The sequence below is a fragment of the Protopterus annectens genome, chromosome 9.part0 (assembly GCF_019279795.1).
Source record: "Protopterus annectens isolate FY-2018-M chromosome 9.part0, PAN1.0, whole genome shotgun sequence".
NCBI lineage: Eukaryota > Metazoa > Chordata > Ceratodontiformes > Protopteridae > Protopterus > Protopterus annectens.
In genome coordinates this window covers 1,362,334,637-1,362,357,182 of record NC_056743.1, presented here as the reverse complement: position 1 = coordinate 1,362,357,182, position 22,546 = coordinate 1,362,334,637, and the positions used below count along the sequence as shown (strand labels likewise).

At 37.2% G+C, this 22,546-nt stretch overlaps 1 protein-coding gene across 1 annotated transcript in view; it reads left to right on the top strand.

Moving 5' to 3' along the window:
• Window positions 1-22,546, top strand: part of LOC122812080 (gamma-aminobutyric acid type B receptor subunit 1-like) — a 4,315,174-nt gene that overhangs the window by 2,029,352 nt on the left and 2,263,276 nt on the right. Inside the window, exon 7 of the mRNA XM_044084348.1 lies at window positions 15,437-15,458. Coding sequence (XP_043940283.1) covers window positions 15,437-15,458 — 22 coding nt within the window. The remainder of the gene's footprint in view (window positions 1-15,436; window positions 15,459-22,546) is intronic.

The following is a 22,546-nucleotide window of genomic DNA, read 5'->3' as shown; positions in this document are numbered from 1 at the left end:
ATCTGTTGCATACTCCAATGTTCTTTTTCGGTACATGCTTAGTAATATGTTGACATTCAGTGAGTCAGCCTTCTGAGGTCGACGTTTTGAAGGCCAACATATGGGTTAATGGACCTGTAAATGAAGCAGCTTTATTAACATCTTAGAGACTTAATCAGCTGTGCAAACTGATATACTATATGTATGTTAATATATGTGTGTGTTTGTGTGTGTGTGTGTGTGTGTGTGTGTGTGTGTGTGTGTGTGTGTGTATATATATATATATATATATTAATTAGACAGAAACATACAGATAGATGTTTAGTATGCTTGTGTTCATATCTATCTGTGTGTTTGTGTCTAATGTATAATACGCATGTAGTATATCAGTTAGAACAGATGATTAACTCTGAGCTGTTAATAAACTGCTTCATTTACAGGTGGTAGAGGGATTTAGTCTTTTTGTCACCATATGCTTACGGTGTGACTCAGAGCAAGTCACTTTACCAGACATTGCTCCCGTGTCTTCTCTGGAAAGGAGGTGGTGGGCTTACCAGGGTAACAAATGAATAAAATAAAAAATAAATGTATACACACGCACACACACACACACACACACACACACACACACATATATTTTCACTACTGAGGTCACACTAAAAGCCTGAACTTTTTTATTTCAAAAGGTTATTTCCATTATCACATTTTAATAGTTTAAATATTTTTAATTAAACTAGAGTGAAATGGGCTTATATGATTCAATGCTGTTCTTTATTAAAGATAGTCTTAAATGAATGTAGATATATTACGGCTTTTATCTGATGCAGATATATTACTGTTTTCAACTGTTTCTATTCTTAGATGGTACTAGAATACTTGACTCTTTCAAGAAATTTTACAGTTTTCATGAAAACATGTCATTGTATTCTTAAAACTAAAATCTATGATCTTTTTATATTAATATTCTCTTATTATAGGTGACCGTGAATAAGCGCTTTTACTGGTACTGCTCATGTTGTCAGGCTGTAATTGCACTTCTATCACAGAAAGAACTGTAACAATTATACTTTTGTCAAGCATTGATTCAGTTCACATTTTTTATTTTTTGTAATGCATTTAATGAAATATTTATGGCAGATCAATAAAAATAAATTAGAAAAACGGTACCTAGTCCATGGAACAGTACCAGGAATGATTCAGTAACTAAATAACAACACATATCAGAAAAGGCCGAGAAGCCTGTAACGCTATGTAGTGAATGATGGAATAGAAACTAGGTAGCTAAAAAAAAGTGTTTCAACCAAAACACAAGTGCTCAAATTCTGCATTATGAGAAGTGAGGTTTAAAAGTCAGTGCTTTACTTCAAATGCATTGCAAAAAGAAAAAGATACGCATTTTTGGCAAAACTCAAATATCTCTTTTCTACAAGTAATGTATAATTTAAAGGTGATTTTACAAAGTAATAGGGCAGATGAGCTTGAGTCCTTCAGTTTTTTGCATTAAAGAATGAATCTTTGGGAGATCTAATTAAAACTGTGTTTGAGAAACACAAAAGAGTATTAAGTAACAAAATGAGGAAATTGCAAGATAATTGACAACACAATAAGAAATCAACAAAACCAAAAGAACCACAAAAAGGGAAACTGGTGGTTGTACTACAACTACATTGGTCCAATGTAGATGTTTGGTTGCTATTACCTTAATGCCTTTCTATGTTTTAGCCTAAGAGCTGTCAGCCTATTACTCAATTTAATCGCATTTTAAATATTAAAAAACAGATACTTAAAAAAAAATTGCTGTTTTGTATACGGTGTGTCAACTTATATTTTACTAACCAAGAAAACTGTTTTGTAAACTATATTATATTGCACTGCTATAATGCTTTACTGTTTTTTGTTTGTCGGCTTACAGCAAATTTCTTCTGTGCTTTTTTATTCATTGTCTCTTTAAATAGAATGTATTGGCTTTATTTAACAAGTAATCCATGTATTGCATTAAAACTTTATTAGTGAAGACTCTGAGATTAGAATGTAAATCAGGAAGCATTATGGCTGCTTTTTAGTGCATTTTTTTTCTCTAATATAAAAATGTGGTATAATAACCCATGTTTTATAAGTGAAGCATAGTGTGATTAACAAGATCAGAAACAATCTAAACCATGATCATGTTTTTGGCTTATGCCGTTATACTTTTATGCTTACTTTTTGTTCACTGCTTAACAACTGTTGTTACTTGAGGCTGGTGAAGTTCATGTCTAGTTTGATGTCCTTACATAAACTGCTGCAGTATTCTTAACAGATGGGTTTCCCTGCCATGGAAGCCAACACATCCGGACAGTCTACCAAAGAGTATTTGCTTTTAAAAGGTACATGGAATGTCACCCAAATGCACCTTACATAGTAGTGTAGGGCATAAGGGTGATGTTCAGGCCTACCAAAATCAGAACTTCTTTGCCGCCAGTCTGAACATATCTTTAAACCATCAGTCTGTTTACCTGCTTCCGTTTTCTGCCATTTGAACGCATTTTTCTTCTACAGTGACTACCTATGCCTGTTTGCTGATTTCTTTTGCCAGATAAGTGTCCCATTGGAGTTTTTTGTTTTTTCCTTACTTTTTGTTCTCGTTGGGGTTAATGCCATCCTGGAAGGGTAAATGCCAGTGTGGGAGACAGATTCCCATAAAGACCACCACGATAAGTGTCTTTTTTGTCTAGGAGCTTCTCATGACCATACGTCTTGTCTATTTGTCAGGCATTCATTCCAAAAACCCTTCACAGTAGACTTTCTTCTCTTTCCTTGATTCTTGAGAACCAGTGTCTTAAGCTTCTCACTAAAGATATAGTGGAAGGAATCTCCCACCCCAAGGGTCAGCCATTAGGGAAGAAGGTGAAAAAGGTATGACCGGAATCTTCTGCTGTCCACCCTCTGTCAGGTGTTTCTCCAGAGGTCATTATAAACCCAAAGGATCACCCTGTTGTTTTGTCAGATTTCTTTGCCATGATCATGCCAGAGGCCAGTGAGGGTCCGGCTAGCAGCATGTATGAAGAGGCTTTGCAGGCATTCATCTTGGATGTTTGGGAGAATCATATCTGATTTTTTTCCTAGAGACCTAGGGGAGCTCCTCAGTGTTTGCTTGAGAAAGAAGTTTCTAGTATGGTTCTCGACTGCTGTCCTAGGTCTGAGCCTTCTCAGTTTTTTGGAGGGGACTTTCCCTTCAAAAAAAGAAACAAAGAATTAAACATGTTTATTCTGCTCCTAGGGATCCACAAAGTGAATGGCAGGCCTTCACTCAGGGGTTATTTACTGCTTTTATGTTGTTCCTCAAGGGGTTTTGGTTCCTGCTCCTCCTTGGTCCTCTACTCCACTTAAAAGGCTTAGAGAACAGGATTTTTCTGAGGATGAGATGGATTCAGATAATGAATCACTGACTTATGCTATTCAGATTCCTTCTCCTTTAGAAGATGAGTCAGACGAGGAGGAATATATTAGTCCAAATGTTCCTTTTGAGGAAATTTCCTTTGGTGATACAATCTCTAGGATGATGGATTTTTTTTCAAGTGGGAATGTGGTCAGGTCTCTGATATCCACAAGAGGTACTATGAGTTGTTGCACTTGGACTCCCCTAAACCTGTTGCTGTTCCTCATGTTTTGACTACTTTGCTGAATACTTTTTCCAATGCCTCTCATGTGCCTGATTCTTTGCCCCCTGCTCCCAAGAAGTCTGACAGATTTTATAGGGTGCCTGAGGATTGTTCTTTCTTATATAAATGTACTACTGCTGACCCCTCTGTCATGTCTGTACCCTCTGATAAGCCATCTCAATTGCTTCCTTCGTCCAGATTACTACCTTCTGACTAGGACAGCAGAACCATGGACAGGCTGGGTAAGAAGGTTTACACTTCTGCTACCCTAGCATTTAGGGCTATTAATTATCAGACCCATATATCTAGGTAAGTGTTGGCTTTTCTTTCTACTGCCTGTCAACTTATTTCTGAGGATAAAACTTCTGTTCTTTCCTTGCTAGGGACTTCTCTCAAGTCATTCATCATTCTATCAAATGTAGTTATGATGCAGCAGATGCCTCTTCCAGGGCTGCTGTTTTTTGGTTCAGTGATAAGGAGGCATTCTTGGCTTAGGCTTCAACCTTTACTGAATGATATTAAAGCTAAGTTGATGGATGCTTCTCTGGATTCTAAACTTTTGCTTGGGAAGCTGCTGCTGGTTTGTTTAAGTCCCTTCAGGATAAGGGTAAGGCCTTACAAGAGCTTAAACATATGTTTGTTTCCCGTGTGCCTAAATTTCAGAGAAACTACCCCACCAAGCTTGCCTTTGTTCGTAGGCAAATCCTGCCATTCGACTAATGGTAGGAAGAGTGGCAAAAGGGCTCCTCCTGCTAAGGCTATTCAATTTTCAGGGACTCTGAAGGTTTCCTTTCTGGACACACCAGGTGCTGTATTACTATCCATCTTTTCCCCGCCACATTCCTCTTTCTCTTCAGATGACTCAGGATTCTTGGGTTCTGTCAATTATTCCTCAAGGGTACTTCATGGTGTGGAAATCCCATACTTCTTTTATGGGCATTCCTCAGCCTCCTCGGGAACAACTTCCCTTTTTTCCAGAAGTTCTTCAAAATCTCTTGACTCAGGGTACTATTCAAGAGGTGCCTGTGTCCCCAAAGGAGGAAAAGGTTCTACTTCAAACTGTTTCTAATGCTCAGAAAAGAGGGCACTCTGAGACCTATTCTAGACCTCTCTCATCTAAACACTTTTCTAAAGTACCTTCCTTTTGGATGTTGTCCCTTCAGATTCTGATTCTTCTCTTGCTCCTTCAGGCCTATGTCAAGGATGCTTATTTCCATATTTCAACCCATCCTCTTTTCAGGAAGTTTTTGCTTTTCTCTGTTGCTTCCTGGCATTTTCAGTTGTCTGCTTTGCCCTCCGGCCTTTCTACTGCCCCACAGGTGTTCATCGAATGCCTTGCTCCTGTGATTGCTTTTTGCAGGCTTCAAGGGATCCAAATATTTTCTTACTTAGAAAACCTGTTGATTCAGGCATCCTCTCCACAGACCCTTTTGCAGAATCTTAATTTTGCTGTTTCCCTTCTTCAGAGCCTGGGGTTCACTATAAATTTCAAAAAAGTCTTCTCTGGCTTTTTCTCAGAATCATGTTTGTCTGGGTTGCAGGATTCAGACAATGCCATTGCTTGCTTCCCTGCCCCCTCCAAAGGCCTTAACTCTCATTTCTTTCTTTCAAACTCTTCTTCCTCTGGCTTCTATTACTGTTAAGGAGTTTCTGAGATATCTGGCTTTCATGTCATCCACCATTCCAATTCCTTCTCTGGCCAAATTTCACATGAGAAAGTTTCAGTGGTTTCTGAAGTCAGTGTGGTTCCCACATGCACATCCTCTAGATGTTGTAGTTCCTCTTTTTCCTTGTCTCAGACAGGAACTGCACTGGTGGATTCAGCAGTTATCTATGAATCCAGAAATCCCATTTCATCCCCCTCTTTCCTCTCAGGAATTGTTCACAGGAACTTCACACATAGGATGGGGGATGACATTTGGCTCCCTAAAAGTACAGAGGGTATGGTTGCCTCGTGAGCAGAAGAAGTACATCAATGTCAAAGATATTAGAGCTCTTCTGCTGACTCTTCTGGCTTTTCATCCTATTTTCTCTCCAGGGCCTCTCAAGGTGTTCACATACAATACTACAGTGATTTGGTATGTCAACAAACAGAAAGAAACAAGATCTTATCTTCTTTGCTGGTCAGCACTTCTAGCATGGGATCTTGCTGTCAAGTATCAAGTGACTCTTCAGGCAGTTTATATCCTTTCTGTGCAGAACACTTTAAGCAGGTCCTTCACTTAGTCCCATGAATGGATGTTTCACAGGGATGTATTTCTGGACATTATCCACCAGTGGGGTACTCCTCAAGTGGATCTTTTTGCCTCCCCTCTGAACAAACAACTTCCTATGTTTTGTGCCACTGTCCCAGGTCCTCTGGTGTGGAAGGTGGACATCCTCTCAGTTTTTTGGAAGTGGATGTTTCTTTGTGCATTCCCTCCCCTTCCTCTCATTGAAAGTCCTGTTCAAGATTCAACAGGATGCTCCCAAAATCTTGTTGGTGACTCCCTTTTGGCCACAGTAGCACTGGTTCCCTCTATTTCTGCATCTAGCCAGAGGTAATCATCACAAGTTACCTCACAGAGTGGGTCTAATCACACAAGACAACAGATCCATCCCCACCTGTCCACACTTCAACTGACACTGTGGGTGATAGGATTTTGATTCCTCACAGACACCTTTTTTTCTGAAGATGTGCTGCAAGTCCTGTAGGAGGCCAGGACACCTACTACTAGGAAACTCTACTTATCCAAATGAAAGAGGTTTTATATTTGGTATCTCTCCCATAACCTGGGCCCACTTATGTTCCTTTGGTTCTCTCTTATTTGTGTGAGTTGCTCAATGCTGCCTTGGCCTATTCTTTTATTAAGGCTCACTTATCAGCTATCTCTGCTTTTCTGCCCTTTTCTCCTCCTTTAGCTTCTAAATTTGAGGGTAAACAATTTCTTAAAGGCAACCTTAATATTAGACCCCTGGAAAACCTGTTCATCCTCCCTGGGATCTTAATTTTGCTTTGGAGAAGTTGACTCAGGCTCCTTGCTTCAGTTTCCTTGCTACATTGTTCCTGGAGGACTGTTCTTTTGTTAGCTCTTTCTTCTACCAGACAGACCATTATGGCTTGTCCTCCTTTTTGGTCTTTCATGATGACAGGGTGTCGTCGTGCACTAACCCTTCACATGCCTAAGGTGGATAATGAGCTATCACTGAACCAGTCTATTAATCTGCCTACTTTTTTCCCCTCTCAGTAAATTGAGAGTGAGAAGATGCTGAATACTTTGCATGTGCATAAGCAACTCGGGGTTTATTTGGATAAGACTAAGGCTATTAGAAAATCTGATCAGTTATTTCTTTATTTTCTTCTTATATCGTTGGGACTAGCTGCATCCAAGCAAACAATTTTTTCTTGAATTTCTAAGGCTGTTTCCTTTAGTTACACATTTCATTGCAGGAGGCTTCCCTCTTTAGTTAAGGCTCATTCTACTACAGATGTGGCTTCTTCTGGTGCTTTTTTCAAGGACTTAAGACAGTAATTCTATTCTTGAAGCAGCTACTTAGACTTCTGTGCATACCTTTACCAAACACTGCAAGTTGGATGATATCTCTACTGCTAGGGCTGGATTTTCTAGTGTCGTTCTTCATGGCTTTTAGGGGATTCTTCTGTGCCTTCCCCTTCCCAGGTTTCCTCTTGAGCTTTGGCACTCTCCCATCTGTTAAGAATACTGCAGCAGTGAATGTAAGGACATAGTACAGTTATGTGAAATCTTACCCTATTGGTAGATGTCCTTGCGGTCACTGCTGCAGTATCCGCTCCCTCCATCCTTCCCACTAGTCTTTTGCCTTCTTGGATGTATAGGTTACCTCTTGGGTTTTTTGGACTGTGTTCCTACTGGGGCAGTCAGTTCTGATTATCGTAGGCCTGAACATCACCTTTATGACCTATGCTATGCAAGGAGTGTTTAGGTGATGTTCGGTGTATCTTTTAAAAGCAACAAGTAGTCTTTGGTAGACTGGCTGGATGTTTAGGCTTTCATGGCAGGGAATCCCATTTGTTAAGAATACTGCAGCAGAGAAGGCAAGAACATCTACAGTTATGGTAAGATTTTACACAACTGTACTTTTGTACCTTTATGCTGATGGCACACTTATTTGTGAAAAGAAAGTGTGCACATAGTGTCCAGTGGAAAACAAGTGTGACAGAAGTCAACTAACAAACACACACAAGATTTAAATCTTGACCCATAAACTTCAGCTGTAGTATATTTCAAAATGTGCTATTAAACAAGGCACTGCAGATACAGGGTGTGGTTTGTGTACATCATTTCACTACCAAGAAATGTTTTAATTATATATAATAGCTTGTATTGACTCTGATATAATTTAATGAATATTATAGGATTCAGGCTCTTCTGTATATGATACACAATTTATATTTCTCATACTGTATTACATCCCTGTCAGCTGTCCAGATTTTCACAGAATGTCCAGATTTTTGCCTCATATTTTTGGTTCATCGTACATTATGTTGTTTCCAATTCTGTTTTACAAAACCTGCATTTGTCTGTTTTTCTGACATGTTCAATGGACTTTGTAAACTAATGTGTACATAGTCCACTGTTCTGGGCTGCCAATATTAACCTTTTTTCTTTTTGTTTAAATTTGCCTCTCCTTAACCATTCCTGCATCAGATCCTAATCAACATTAGGTCGTTCAAGAATTTTCTGTACTTACAACAATATTTATGCATTTTTCACATTTCTTGCCTTCTCATCTGATCTAAATCATTTGATAAGCATGAAGCATTTTCATTGTTTTCCAGTCCAACTGATCCAGTACCTTTTGGGACCAGCCAATCACTCCAAAATTGTAAGTTAGAACAGGAAGAGCAAATTGGTTTATAGCTTGAACTTTGTTCCTAGATGTCATGATTGTTTTCAGAATTAATTTTCATCTTCTAAAATATTCCTGCCTAAGTTTTATTTATATTTTTCATGTTTGTTGTGGATCCTTTATCAATTTCTCAATATGTATACATTCCGTCTTGCTCAGGTTCTTTTATATCACTTTCTTGTTTCAGATGGACATTTTCTTGGTGCTGCAGCTTTCCTGCTTTAAAGGTTGCTTTTGTACATTTATTAAGACCAAATGACCTTCTTATATCATCTGAGAAAGTTTTGACCATTGGCATTTGTGCTTTGAGTTCCTCATCTGATGAACTATACAGTTTTAAATCATCCACAAAAAGAAGATGAGAAGTCTTTACACTTTGTTGCTTTCTGGGAGCCAAATTGTAGATATGACATAATCTGTTAAGTAGACAGCTGAATGGGTCAAAGGCAAGACAAAAGCATAGCACCAACAACGATTCTCCCTGGAATATCCCTCTATGAATGTTTATCCCTGGCATAATAATTAGTCCTTTATCATGGCTTAGCTGCACAGTGGTTTGCCACTGTTTCATGGTCACTGTAATGTAATTGATCAATGTAGGGTATATCTTACCTTCCTTTATCCAGGAATATGGGATGCTGTCAAATGCTTTTTTGTAGTCTGTTCATGCCATACTCAGATTATTTCCCTTGCTACAATTTTCCATTATGACTTTAACAACAAATGATCCTTTTTCCATATGACTTTCTTTTGTTACCCTTTTGTTCTTATAAATGACTATAAACTCTGTCGGCATCAATTCCAGTGTATAGTTTATACATTATCAGAAGGCAAGATATTGGTCTGTAGTTTTTAGGATATATTGCAGGTTCACTCTTGAGGAGGAGTATTGTTTTCGTTTTGTTAACCAGGTTGGTCTCTGTTTTGAGTGTGCATATAAATAGTTCTTACTCATGGCTAAATCTTCGTGTAAAGATGTTAATACTTTTAGTCAGAAGTTAGGTACTGCATTTGGGCCTAGGGTTTTCCAATTAGGAGTTCTCTTAATTTTGTTTCGATTTCTCTGGCAGTTACTTCATCCCATTTCATATCCTGTGCATTTCAACTTCTTAACCATTCTTTTACTTCAATCCATTCAGCATCTTTATTATGTTTCACAGGATCTTCATAGATATTTCTCCAAAATGTGTTTATATCTTCTTTTTAGGTGGTGTTTCTATTCCTTTTGCCATGTTTTCCAATTCTGCATAAAACTTTTTTGGGTCATTAATAAAGTGCTTATTTTATACTTTTGCCTTATATTTATCTGCATATCTTCTAATTTTTTTTGCTTTTGTTATTATCTTTAGTTTATTATTTGCAATAGTGTAAGATAGATCCTGGTCTGTTCTGATACTGTGCATTGCTTTTATCTTATCTATCTTTCTGAGTATTTTTGTTGATCAATTCCCTCTTCTGTACTCTTCTATTAGTGATACTTCTTGTCTTAATTGCTTTTTAGTTTTCTGTATTTGATATTTCCATCATGGCATTTGATTTCTCCCCTTCCTTTCCCTCTCTGCCCTGTGTTTTTGGTTTAAGACTTTATCAGTTATTAATTTAGCTGCACAGTAATATATTCTGTTTACTTCTGGTACGTCACAGGAATTTCTATAAACATCGTTGATTACCATGTTCATTTGTTTTCTCAGACTTCTTACATTTTGGGTCTTATTCACTTTCTGTATTTCTTTCTTTGATCTTAATATGTCTCTCCATCTCTAATAAATCAAACAACTCTTCCCTTAGATCATTTTCTTCTAAACTAAGGGCATATTCCTTGTTCTCTGTTTCCTGCATTCTATAGAAAGTTCCAGAACATCTTCCTGTGTCATACTCTCTTCAGCTTCATCCTGTGTATTCCATTGCTCTTTCATATGGGAGCTCAGTGGCCTATCACTCCACAACACTGACTATGTCAGATCTGCCAGCTTCCTGTTCCTTCCCTTGCAGCTGAACGTTTGTACTGGTTTCGTACCGAAGGCTCCAAAGTATGTTCATAGGGCAGCTGATCACATACTTCCTGCTCTACTGATTTCTCCTTAATTTAGGGATTCATTGCTCTGTAATGCCGTGATGTTATTAGAATTAGATTTTCTATCCTAAAGCCTTCACTTTGCAGGTAAGCCATAACTTCATTTCTGATTTCTTTAACTTCGGCATTACTTATCCTAACATATTTCTTAGCAGTAGCAGTGATGATGTTGCAGTTTAAATCAGTTAAAGGGAAAGCATATTCCACATAAGGGATGAACACATTAATTGTTGGAACACATGTTGATGTTATGATTAGATGGTCTGAAATTTCATATCAAACTTTATGCTGATTCCTGACTTTTCCTGTGGTGACTTTAGCATGAGGAGTGAATGAAACAGTGTGATCTGAGAGCACTCTTAGATACTTATAGCTATGAGGTTCATTGTCTTAGACAGATATAGCTCAGGCCTTTTCACCTTAAGCTTTTGTTATCGTTTAAGTAGCACATAGGCTACTTTTGCCACATTCAGCATCAGCTTGTTCTTATTGAACCTCTGTCAAATACAGTAAAAGTTTGATTGTAAATTGTTTCCCACATGCCTAAAAGCTGAACCTGACGTGGGCAGTAAAATCTCATCTTTATAAAGGGAAATGAACTAGACATTTTACAGACTGGATGACAAAATACAGGGCTAAATCAGGATACCAGAGTACTCATAAACTTAGCAGGCTGACTGGCAGAACCACGCATAGTTATCTTCAGTAGAACTCTGACAAATGGAAAAGTAACAGGTGTTTGCAAAACAGCTCTAACTGTTAGCTTATTCAAGTGAGGCAGCAACTTAACATGGAGGCTAATTCCTCACTTCAGAACATATTCAGAAGGTACAACATAGATAGACATATAGTACAGAGCACTCCCACTAAATCTCTTTATGCTGAGGTAAAAAAAATGCCTATACCTCCCAGGCTAAAGATTAAGAAATTTCAGAGATTAGTTCATACAGCAACACACCCATCTTCACCCTTCACACCCAAAACCAGTAGGCATACCACTAAAAGTCACAAAGGTGTAGACTCCAAGCCCTTATGTCACACTGAGACTGTATCTAACCATGGTAATATTTTAGTAATAGGTGTCTCCACTGTCAGGCCTATGCAAACTACCCTTAAGGGGCTGGATAAGAATAGGGTGGCAGTTATCTGTCTTTATAAATTGAGGATCCAGGAAATAACAAGGAATCTTAACTCCCTCAAACCTAACAAATACAATTATGAAAAGAAAGTGGCCCACTTTAGGGTGAAAGAACTTCAGTGATCTACCCAGAGGGACAAGCAGAAGGATATGATTGAGATTGCTATGTATCTGAGGCAGGAAAGACACTGATCTTGACTGGTATTTTGCTGTCACCGACCATAATGCTGACATTCAAAGTCAAGATAATTGGCTTTAATAATTGGCTATGTAGCTGTTGTTATTCTAGAGGGATCAGTATGGGATGAGATGGCTGACAAACCTTTCAGTTTTGTAAGGGATAGTCTATACCCCAGTCACCAAGGATTTTACATTCTGGCTAAAGCCTTTGCTGCGCCTATAGTGCACTTTTTTTATGGGCATTTCAACCTAGTAAATTCTAATTTGGAACATATTAATATGGCACAGCTCACTGCCAGGAGTATTAACAAAAATGTCCAAACTTGAGGCTCTCCTGCAGCTTGAATGCATCCATATGTGCATAGTTACTGTGACACACCTTCAGACTAGTGAAAGCACTTCCTGTATAGTGCCTTTCATGTCTTCAGACCTGTTGGCAGTTGTGAGGAGACTCAGTATTTGTCCAGAGTATCATCACTGCATCACAGATTCCTTAGAGAACTGTATTTGAACTTATAGATTTTGACATCCATAAACAAGACTAATTACTCCTTATAGTTAGTTACAGAACAACCACCAATAAACTGACTGATCTACACTGCCAGTGGTTGGCATGCCCAATACTTCCTTGGCATTATAAATAATTTTACAAATAGTTAACTAGGGGTCCCAGTATTCTTGATGTAGTCCTCACAAATATGCCCACTTCTTTCACTTATCCTCCTATATCATGCTGCCCTTTTCAATCAGACCATGATTTAGTGACCTTTTTCATTAAGACTGGTGATATTTCCCCTGTAAATGCTTCTTTGTTAAAGGACTGCTAAAAGCAAACCTTCTTCAGTTACTTGACAACCTAAATAAGTTCTACTATAATCCTCCTTGGATGTATTGATAAAGCTGTGGCCTATACCTCTGCTTCTGCTCCCAATTAGTTTCATTGATAAGGCAGTTCCTATCTGCACCCACTATAATGAGAAATTTAAAAATAACACAGTAAGCTGGAATACCTGTATTAGGTAATTAAATAACAAGCGAAAGAAATTGCTTAATGTTTATAAAAGGTCTCATTCTACCTACCATAAGAGCATTCTTACTTAAACTAGTAAACATCTTAATGGAACCACTGGAGTGTTCAAAGATGAGAATGAAGTTAAATAGCTATTAAAACTAAAAATAACTACAACTCTTTATATAAATATGTCAGGAAGCTAATGGCTAACATCCAACAATGTTCAGATCTAGTCCACAATGATACTGGACACTGACCCAAAGGGAATAACATATATCCCAGATGACAATTAAGTGCAAATTTTATTCTACCTACAGTTTTAGCTTTTCAACAGATTCCACAATTGCAGTCAGTCTCTTTAATTAATATTATGGCTCTCTCAAAAGCTAAAAACACCTTGTCCATGAGCCATGATAACATACCAGGTTGCATGATGAACAGTACCAAATATTGCCTATCTGAACCACTGCTTAACCTTTTTAAACTAGCCTCTTCACTAGTTACATTCTTGAAGCCTGGAAAACAGCCACTGTAATTTTGTTACACAAGGGTGGCTCAACCACAGACCCTACTAAATATAGACTTCAAAGTCTCACTGACCTCATATGGAAAGCTATGGAGCATATTGTGTCAGACCTCAATAATCTTGACATTGAAAATCTCTTAACTCACAGGCCGAGGCAATTACAAACCCATAATTCTGACTAGCCTCATATGTAAAGCCATGGAAAGACTTATCATGGAACTAATCAGTAAAGATATAGGGAACCTCAAAACAGTGGACCCGTCTTAGTTTGGCTATGTCAGGGGCAGGTTATACTTACTTAATCTGATGGACTTTTTGAAAAGGTCACTAAAGAAATGATTGAAGGTACACACTGCATGCCTCAACCTGGCCAAATATTTTGATGCAATCCCCTACTCAGGGATAGTAGAAAAGCTAAACAAACCTGGAATAAACCCCTATGTTACCTGCTGGATTGCCATTTGGTTCACAGATAGGATGCAGGGGATCAAATAGGGGAAGCTACCTCCACAAAGGACCAGTCAGTGGAGTCCCTCAGGTTTCAGTGTTGGGAACTCTCCTGTTTAACATCTACTTCTCTTAAGTAAAAGCCAAAACTTAAGGAATCTGGCTGACTAAGATTGTAGATGACTGCAAGATAGGAGCAGTCATTGAATATACAAATAACTTAGCCATCCTGCAGGCAGGTTTGTCCCAAGTAACTGATGCCAAAATCATGGATGGAAACTAAATACCAAAAAAATGCATTGTCATATCCTTTTAGAATCCATCGATTACATGGAACTACCACATTGATAATATATCCCTAATAGCTGACCCAGTTGTTTGAGATTTGAGAACTTATTTGGACAGTGACCTAACTTTTGACCAACATTTGCTCATGTGCTCACTGTCGAGAGATAGTACTTCTGTATTGCACCTAAAAAACAAAGGGATTATGTATCTACAGATGCCATTGGCCCTCATTAGGCTAGTCATTAAATATAATTCTTCCTTTGGCATGTACCTGTCCAGACACATGCAACAGCTGGAATACCCACAGAAGTACCATACTAAAAGGATATGAGGCCTAATCAATATTTCCTACATGGGCTGACTCAAGCCTTCTCTTGGTATCCTAAAGAGGATACAAGGTATTCTCCAGTTCAGTACTGATGGTCCTACTGCACATGAACAAGTCAGATGGCATCAGAAGCACTTACTCTAGGGATCTAAATCTCTACTCTAACATCAACAAAGCAGTCTGGAGTGGGCGGGTATATTTTGCAGAGGATACCACAGCTATGGAGCAAACAACCCATCTGTGTAAAAAAAGCCAATCCCTATCCACAGCCCAACTTGGATCTATGGATGGGTAATGTAAATTTACCCCATGACTGACCCTGTACTACTAATGGACAGAGACAGCACTTAAATGCTTTATTCCATACACTAGTCCCCTTAAATTATATATGGTATGATCCCAGTAATTCTCACTATGGGTAACATATAATTATCAGCCATGGGATGGGTAAGACCAATCTAACACCAAATGGGATAGGTTAATTCAAGCACCAAAAGGGAAAATTGGTTGGGCTTTAAAATGGCCCATAAAGACAGATTCCCTAGTAATTACCTATGAACTATGAGCTGTCATCAATTTGGTTTTGTCAAAGGAAGGTCCTACTTCTTTAACCTCTTTCATTTCTTTGAAAAATGTAACCAGAACAGTTTATAGCATATATTTAATACCTGCAGCATATTTGTACCATGTAGGCATTATTGACAGACTTGTAAATCTATACAGAAATCCTTACACTGTGCAGTGGACAGCTAACTGGTTGGTTGAGAGAATCCATGTAGTTCCAGTTGTAGGTGCCACTTCTAAAAGCAAAAGAAGAGTTACCAGTGATTTACTACAAGGCTCTGTGTTGGTTCATTTCCTGTTTTGCATATATTTCTCAGGTATTCAGGCCAAACCCCCTTGTCTGTGGTTAAATAAGTTTGCAAGTTTTCAAAGTCAGGAAGTCCTTCTAAGTGGCACACCTCATCATAAAAGGGTTCTCATCCAGGAAAAAAGAGGTGACTGTTCCCCTCTTCTCATCACTCATTAGACCCATTATAGAGTGCAATGCCCCTTTTGGAATGTACCTCACAAGACATCTGCAGCAGCTGGAAAGGTCACAGAAGTACCTTACAAAGAGGATTACTGGCCTCAAACAAATGCCCTACACTGACCACCTCAAAAAACTCCAGCTTTACTCCGTAGCATATCGCCTACTCTGAGGTGATCTCTGCCTAACATATACAGCTATGTCAAACCCAGAGCTGTTGGACATGCTACACCTAAAGAAATCCCAATCCCTCCGAGCTACATGCTCTAGGGACCTAAACCTTGTCACCACAATAAACAGGACACACTGGAGGGATAGATTCCTGTCCCAGAGACTTCCTATACTTTCGAACAAGCTACCCATCTATGTCAAGCAAAGTTCTTCATTAGCACACTTCAAGAAAAATCTTGATGATTGGATGGGAAATAGTAAATACACCCCGAGGATCACTTCTGTGTCTCTGCTTGACAGTGGCACAGGAAAATAACTTTCTTGGGAGGCGTAAGCCATGTCACCTTGCTGGCTAGGCTTACGTAGGCCCTTGGGCCAATAGCCTCGTACCTGCCTATGAAGCTATGTGACTGTACATTTGTAAGCTGTTGTTCAATCTTCCAGTGATTTATATTGCTGCAGCACAGGTCGGCCCATGTTAATAATGGGTACAAGGAAAATGGTCTCAAACTAAATGAGGAAAAAATGTATCAGTGTTTGTTTTGGTGAAAAAAAAACATTTTCACACACTATATATGTGACATAGCCCTCCAATTGGATATTGTAAGGGATCTAGACAGTGTAGCTGATAACTCCTTATTGTTTGACCATCATTTCTGTGCAGTAGTTCAGATACCTTTCTATCTGACTCACCTAATTTCCAAAAGTATCCCCACTAAACCTAAGAAAGACTAATTCAATTTACCCATATCTATCAGACCCATTATTGTACGTAATGCAGCTTTTGGCAACTATTTATCCGAACATATCAAGAGAGACTTCAAAGATACATTACTAAAAAGATTGGTTGCCTTAAAAATCTTAAATACTGGGACAGACTGACTATATTGACATACAAAACTTCTTTAGTGGAGGTGCTTGGGGCATATGAAAATGGCAGCTTACAGACATAGTGTTCGAGCTACGTGCTTCTGAGTGCTCTTGATTTTTATTTTATTGTTTACGTCTTCACTGGTGCAGTTAATCAGTGAAACAGAGCAACGTAGTTTTCTGATGCTCTATGACTCATGACTTGTATGTTGTTGTGTGTACAGAATGAGGTGTATGACCTATTTTTACATTTTCTTTCTCCTAGAGAAGTTGCATATGACAACATCTCTATTGTACCATCTATCCCACTTCTTAGTATAACAGACCTACTGCTGTGCCTATCCATTAAGAATCATCAGAAGGATGACTTAAACCCTATACGCCTTGGTCATACAGGACCTTTAAAAGATTCAGCATACAGATGAGAGCCTCAAGAGAAAAGGATAGTAAATTCTTAAAACAGTTAAAAACAAATGAATCACAAAAAAGAATCAATTAAATTATCAGGGAAACAAATAAATGAGTTAAGATGTAAGATAATGTGCTTACATACTATAGAAAGGAACTCCAGTCCATCTTGGAATGTGAACCTTTAGGTGCAGTGGTTCCAGACTTTACAATTTTTATACCTTATTTTTTCAAAATGTTGCTAAGTGCAACTAACCCCAATGACATTTTTTCTTGGTGTAAATCATGGCTTGTAAATGCTTAGGGTAGCTGCTATGAGAATGGGTGCAGTGCATTGCCACTATACTTCAAACCATCTTATTTGCCATGTCACTAATGTGCTCATGTACTCTAATTTTAAATTTTTATTGCACTCCAAGTGTATACCAGCTGACAAAGACTTCTTGAAGCATAAACAACACACTCCTTATAACAAAAGTCTAATTTTTAAAACAATAATAAAATATACTTCAGAAACCTCAGATTTACAAATATTACATTATATGCCCATGAGAGCTAGTAATGTACTCGGGAACGTGACTTGAGTGCTTTTTGAAGTGACTGAGCAAGACAGTCAGCAATAATTTTGCCTCTCGTAAAGGTAAATCTAGGTGGAGCTGAGCTCTATTCTGCAGAGTATAGACTTCAGAGTGTCATGCTCCTGCTTACAATGGTTACTTACAGCATGCAGCTGCAACTGAAACTCAGATTGCATAACTGACAAGTCCACTGCTTGTGATGCATGACTTGCAAGCACAGTGACACTACATTTCGGTTATCACTGCCTGCTATAAGGAAGCATTGCCTCTGTCCAGTGTGCCCAAATCTCACAGTTTAAATTATATTAAAATGACATAGGCAGACTACTTTCAATCATAAAGAAAAGTCACAAACATCAGCAGTTTATTTTCATTCACTCTTTAAGAAAAGTCAGAAATATTATTGACACAGAGATCTTGGACTCATCAAGTAACAGGGTATTACCTTGCATCATCTGTCCTTTTTAATCACAATTTTTTTAATGTTATTGTGCATACTAGTATTACATTTTGCTAATCCTGTATTTGATAACAGTAGTACTATTTCATTCACAAATTGAAAAATGCCAGGGACATCACAGGACCATGTTCCTTTGCACACCAGCTTGGCTGTCGTTTGGGTTGGCAGGGTTGGCAGGGTGAGTTGGTTTTGGGAATAGTCACCATTCTGGTCAACAGCCACCATTTCAACCTGATAGATATCCTAGTCAAAGTTTGTCTGTTTTTGCATGTGTGCACAATCCACCCACCCAGTTATGGCCTGGGTTAAGTGAGTAATCACAAAATGAATAAATGAATTAATTGCAATGTCAGTAATACAACAGGTAGTACACTCTGTTCCCATACCATGTAGATGAGTGCTACACTCCAAATTGTGTTGTCTTTTAGATGAAACATTAAACTGAGACCTCATCTGCTTCAGTTGGTGTTAGCTCTGGTGGATGTTAAAGATTCTATGGCACCTATCAAAAAGAGTAGGGTCCTTTCATTAAAACAATATAAACAAAACCTTATTAACATATTTACAACTACATATGTACACATTCCTATATACAATCATCATTATTCTTACATAATTGAACCCCACTCCTTCTTCCATAACCAGAATCTAATTTTTTTCAATATATCATCCAAAATCCATTTCCCATTAAACAAAATTTCATTCAATCTTTCATTCCAAATTACCCATATTATATAAAATAAATTCATATATACCCTTCTCACATAGTCTTTCTTCTGTTTTTTTTTTACATTATTCATAATCACATTTATATCTCTACTGTTTATGTCATCAGTCTTCTCCATACAGCTTTTCCAGAGTTTAATCACTGTTTTACATTTCAAAAAAAAAAAAAGAAACACGTTCTATTGAATCTTCTTCCTCACTACTTTAATATGGTATATCCCCTTTACTGGTAATGTACTTATTACCAGTCTCCATAGGAAATCCTGACACTCTACAATCTTAGTACACCACTTTTTCCTTACCTTAATCACATTCATCACTTTTTTGTTAAATCTAACATAGATTTACATACCATTTTATCACATTATTATATCATATTCCTCTATTCTTCTCATATCATCAGTTTTCATTTTCCATGTATTTTTTCTTGACAATTTTGAATGTCTTCATTTATATAATCTTTATCTATTTTTCTTATTCTTATCATCTCATAATTTGTTTTGCACTTATTTAAACCTTTTTAACATTAATTTCTTATTCTCTTCCTTTACCCACTTTAATACTCTATACAAGTTTAAAGAAGCAGAATAAACAACTGGATTTAATAACCCCAATCCCCCTTCATCTTCAGTCATATAAAACACACCTCTTTTCACTGGGTTTAATCTTGAACCGCATATGAAAAAAACAATAATTGCACAATTTCTTTTTTGTATTTTTATCGGATCATACAAACATTTGAAATATATGCTATTATTCCCAGTAAAATAGAATTTACCAGATAAACCTTTTTCTTTAACTTCTTTTGTCATACATTCTGATTGCTTGAAAACTACTACATTTTCTGCAAATTTTATCAATAACAAAGATACTTCATTCATTGAAACATAGACCCCTCCAACATTCACATCAGCCCAGCCCTTACTTTTAACTTTGTCTTTCCTATTTCCTTTGAAGCATCCATTCAGGCAAAACAGCACTTCCCTCCTCCTTATTTTATTCTTAGCGATCGCAAGAATATCATATGCATATGACAAAACTACCAAAGTCATCACTTCTTTTTGCATCACATATCTAGAATTTTTCATTACTAATACAAATAATATTCATTTATGGGACAGTCTTGTCTTATACCACAGTCCATGCATGCTTCCTTACTCCAACACTCATTCACTAGCACCCTCACTATTTTATATTGATATGCTGACATACACACTCTCCTAATTGTATTACCTATTCCATACTTTTCTAGAACATCCCACAAAGCACCATCACCTGATGCATCAAATGTATTACTAATATCACCTACCATAAGTCTCACACCTTCCCTTTCAGTTATAATATCATTCACAGTTTATTGGACCGCAAATAATAATAATAATTTCTGGCATCATACCTCTCATCTGTACAGATTTTCACAGAATGTTGAGATTTTGGGCTCATATTTTTGGTCCATTCTTCCTCTATCCGTATTGCTAATGATCCAAGAAAACCTCTCTACTGTATCACCATCTGCTACAGCCAAACCTTCCACTAGCAAAAAATAATCAATTTCAGACACAATTGCTCCTCTATAAGTTCATTGACTTTAATTCCACATAGCTAACTTACTGCATTGTATCACTTCTTGCATTTATTAACATCTTTACCTTTCTTTTTTACATTTTCCCTTATATCACAATTAAAGCCTACTGCAATAATAATGCTCATATTACCATCAGGTAATCTAATATTTGACTTTACAGATTCTCTCTTTCCTTGACATTTGCATATGCATATAATTCTATAAACATATCCTCTTCACCTCACATCCACAACAGTCAACCTTCCCATCCTCACCAGTACTTTTATACTTTACTGTTTTTTACACAGCATTATAATTCCCCTAGTGTGCAGTATATTGTCCTGAATTTGACTGCATTATTTATAGATCAATACTTAGAAATTTCTCTGATTTCTGCACTTCTGTCCTGTTTTGTGTTACTGCTAGCTTTGTTTTCAGTAACCAGCATATTTGACCCTAAGACTTAGCTATGTAGTATCAGCAGTTCAGTATTAGTTGACTTCCGAACACAACAATTAGTAAACACTCAAAACAGCACTAGATCCACTTTGGACAATAAAGACCCATCAAAAACAATAAAAAACATTATTAGATTACATGCTTTCATCCACTAGCCCCGTGGACTTCATCAGAATTTAAAATCTTGCATCATAAACACCTTTTTATACTCAAATCTATCCAGTAGGATGTGCTCATACTTACTAATTACCACCACATTTGCATCACTTAAAAAGACAACAAGTGAACTTTGTTCATACAAACATATTAAAAACTGTTATGCTGAGGTTAAAAAACAACCTATTATATTACAATGAATTGTATAATTTCTTCATTAATTAAAACCTTGAAATTACTAAAAAAATCACAAGTATACTGCCTAATGTACTATACTACCTAATAATAATAATACTGTAAAAATATAAAACTAATGAGAAATCCCAATGGCTATATAACCTGTGCAAAAACCAAACAAACCTGTGTGTATTCTTAGTTCTAGAATAGAATTGATTGAGATATCGTCATTAATGCTGGGGGTTGTAGCATTAAACAATAACTGCCATCTAATTTCCTTTTCTTCTAATAAAACTTTAACATTTCCATCCCTTGGATTGACAATTAGACTTTGTAAAATAGCAAATTTAAACACATTGAAAGTCGGGCTAGATACCAAGTGTCTATATAGGCCTTTATTAGTATTTTGCCATTTTATTTGATAGTAGTGTTCATATAATTCTATTCAGCTCTATCTGTTTTCCCCACATGAAAAACAGAACATGACATACACTTTACTAAATAAACCACGTTTCGAATAACAATTTTCTTTCTTATTAACATTGTCTAATGTTAACGATTCACCTTTGAATATGGCAAAACATTGATTGCAACTTCCACATTTCTTGGTGCCACCATCATTTCTTTTCTTTTTATAATCAATAATTGCCGAATCATATTCAAAGTTATTTTTTAAATTGAGCCCTGTTTTGAACAAAAAAATTGGTTTCTCCCCTAATAGTTTATACACCTCCCCATCACGTCTTAAAATATTCCAATTTTTAAAAACAGTGCTTTTAACATGTTGCACTAATGGGTTGTATTCTAACACAAGGGCTCTTCTGAAGTCATCACCTACATTAATATTGTCAGGGAATTCAAGACCTACTCCTAGTACTGGCTTACATTTGATACCCCATTTTCTTTTCCCACAGTTGACATCTATAACCATGATAGTGAGAGAACCTCTATTTAAAAACATTTCTTCTAAAATATCCATTTCCTTGACCATATCTTCATAATTGGAGGTCATGCGAGCAGCCCTAATACACTGTCCTTTGAAGATGCTCTTTTTCTGACTGAAAGGGTGGCAGCTGGTGTAGTCCAAGTAAGAATTACTGAATGTTAGTTTCCGATATGTTAGATCTAAAACCCCCTTCAGAGTGTGATATGTAGGTACCTAAAAATGATATACCCTGTCTATCATATGTGTGTGTAAATTTAAGGAAGGTACTTTTATTATTTAAATACTTAACAAATTCATCAATACCATCACTAGTGCCTTTCCAAAACACAAATATATCATCCGAAAATCGGACATAACATTTAATGCTGTCAGTAAATTTACACTTTATGACATGCTTAGTCTCCCAGTCTAATAAAACTAAGTTAGCAAATATAGGTGTGCATGATGCAACCATGGCAACCCCTCTTACCTGTCTAAAGTATTGTCCCTTGAAATGAATAAAATTGTAATCTTGTACCA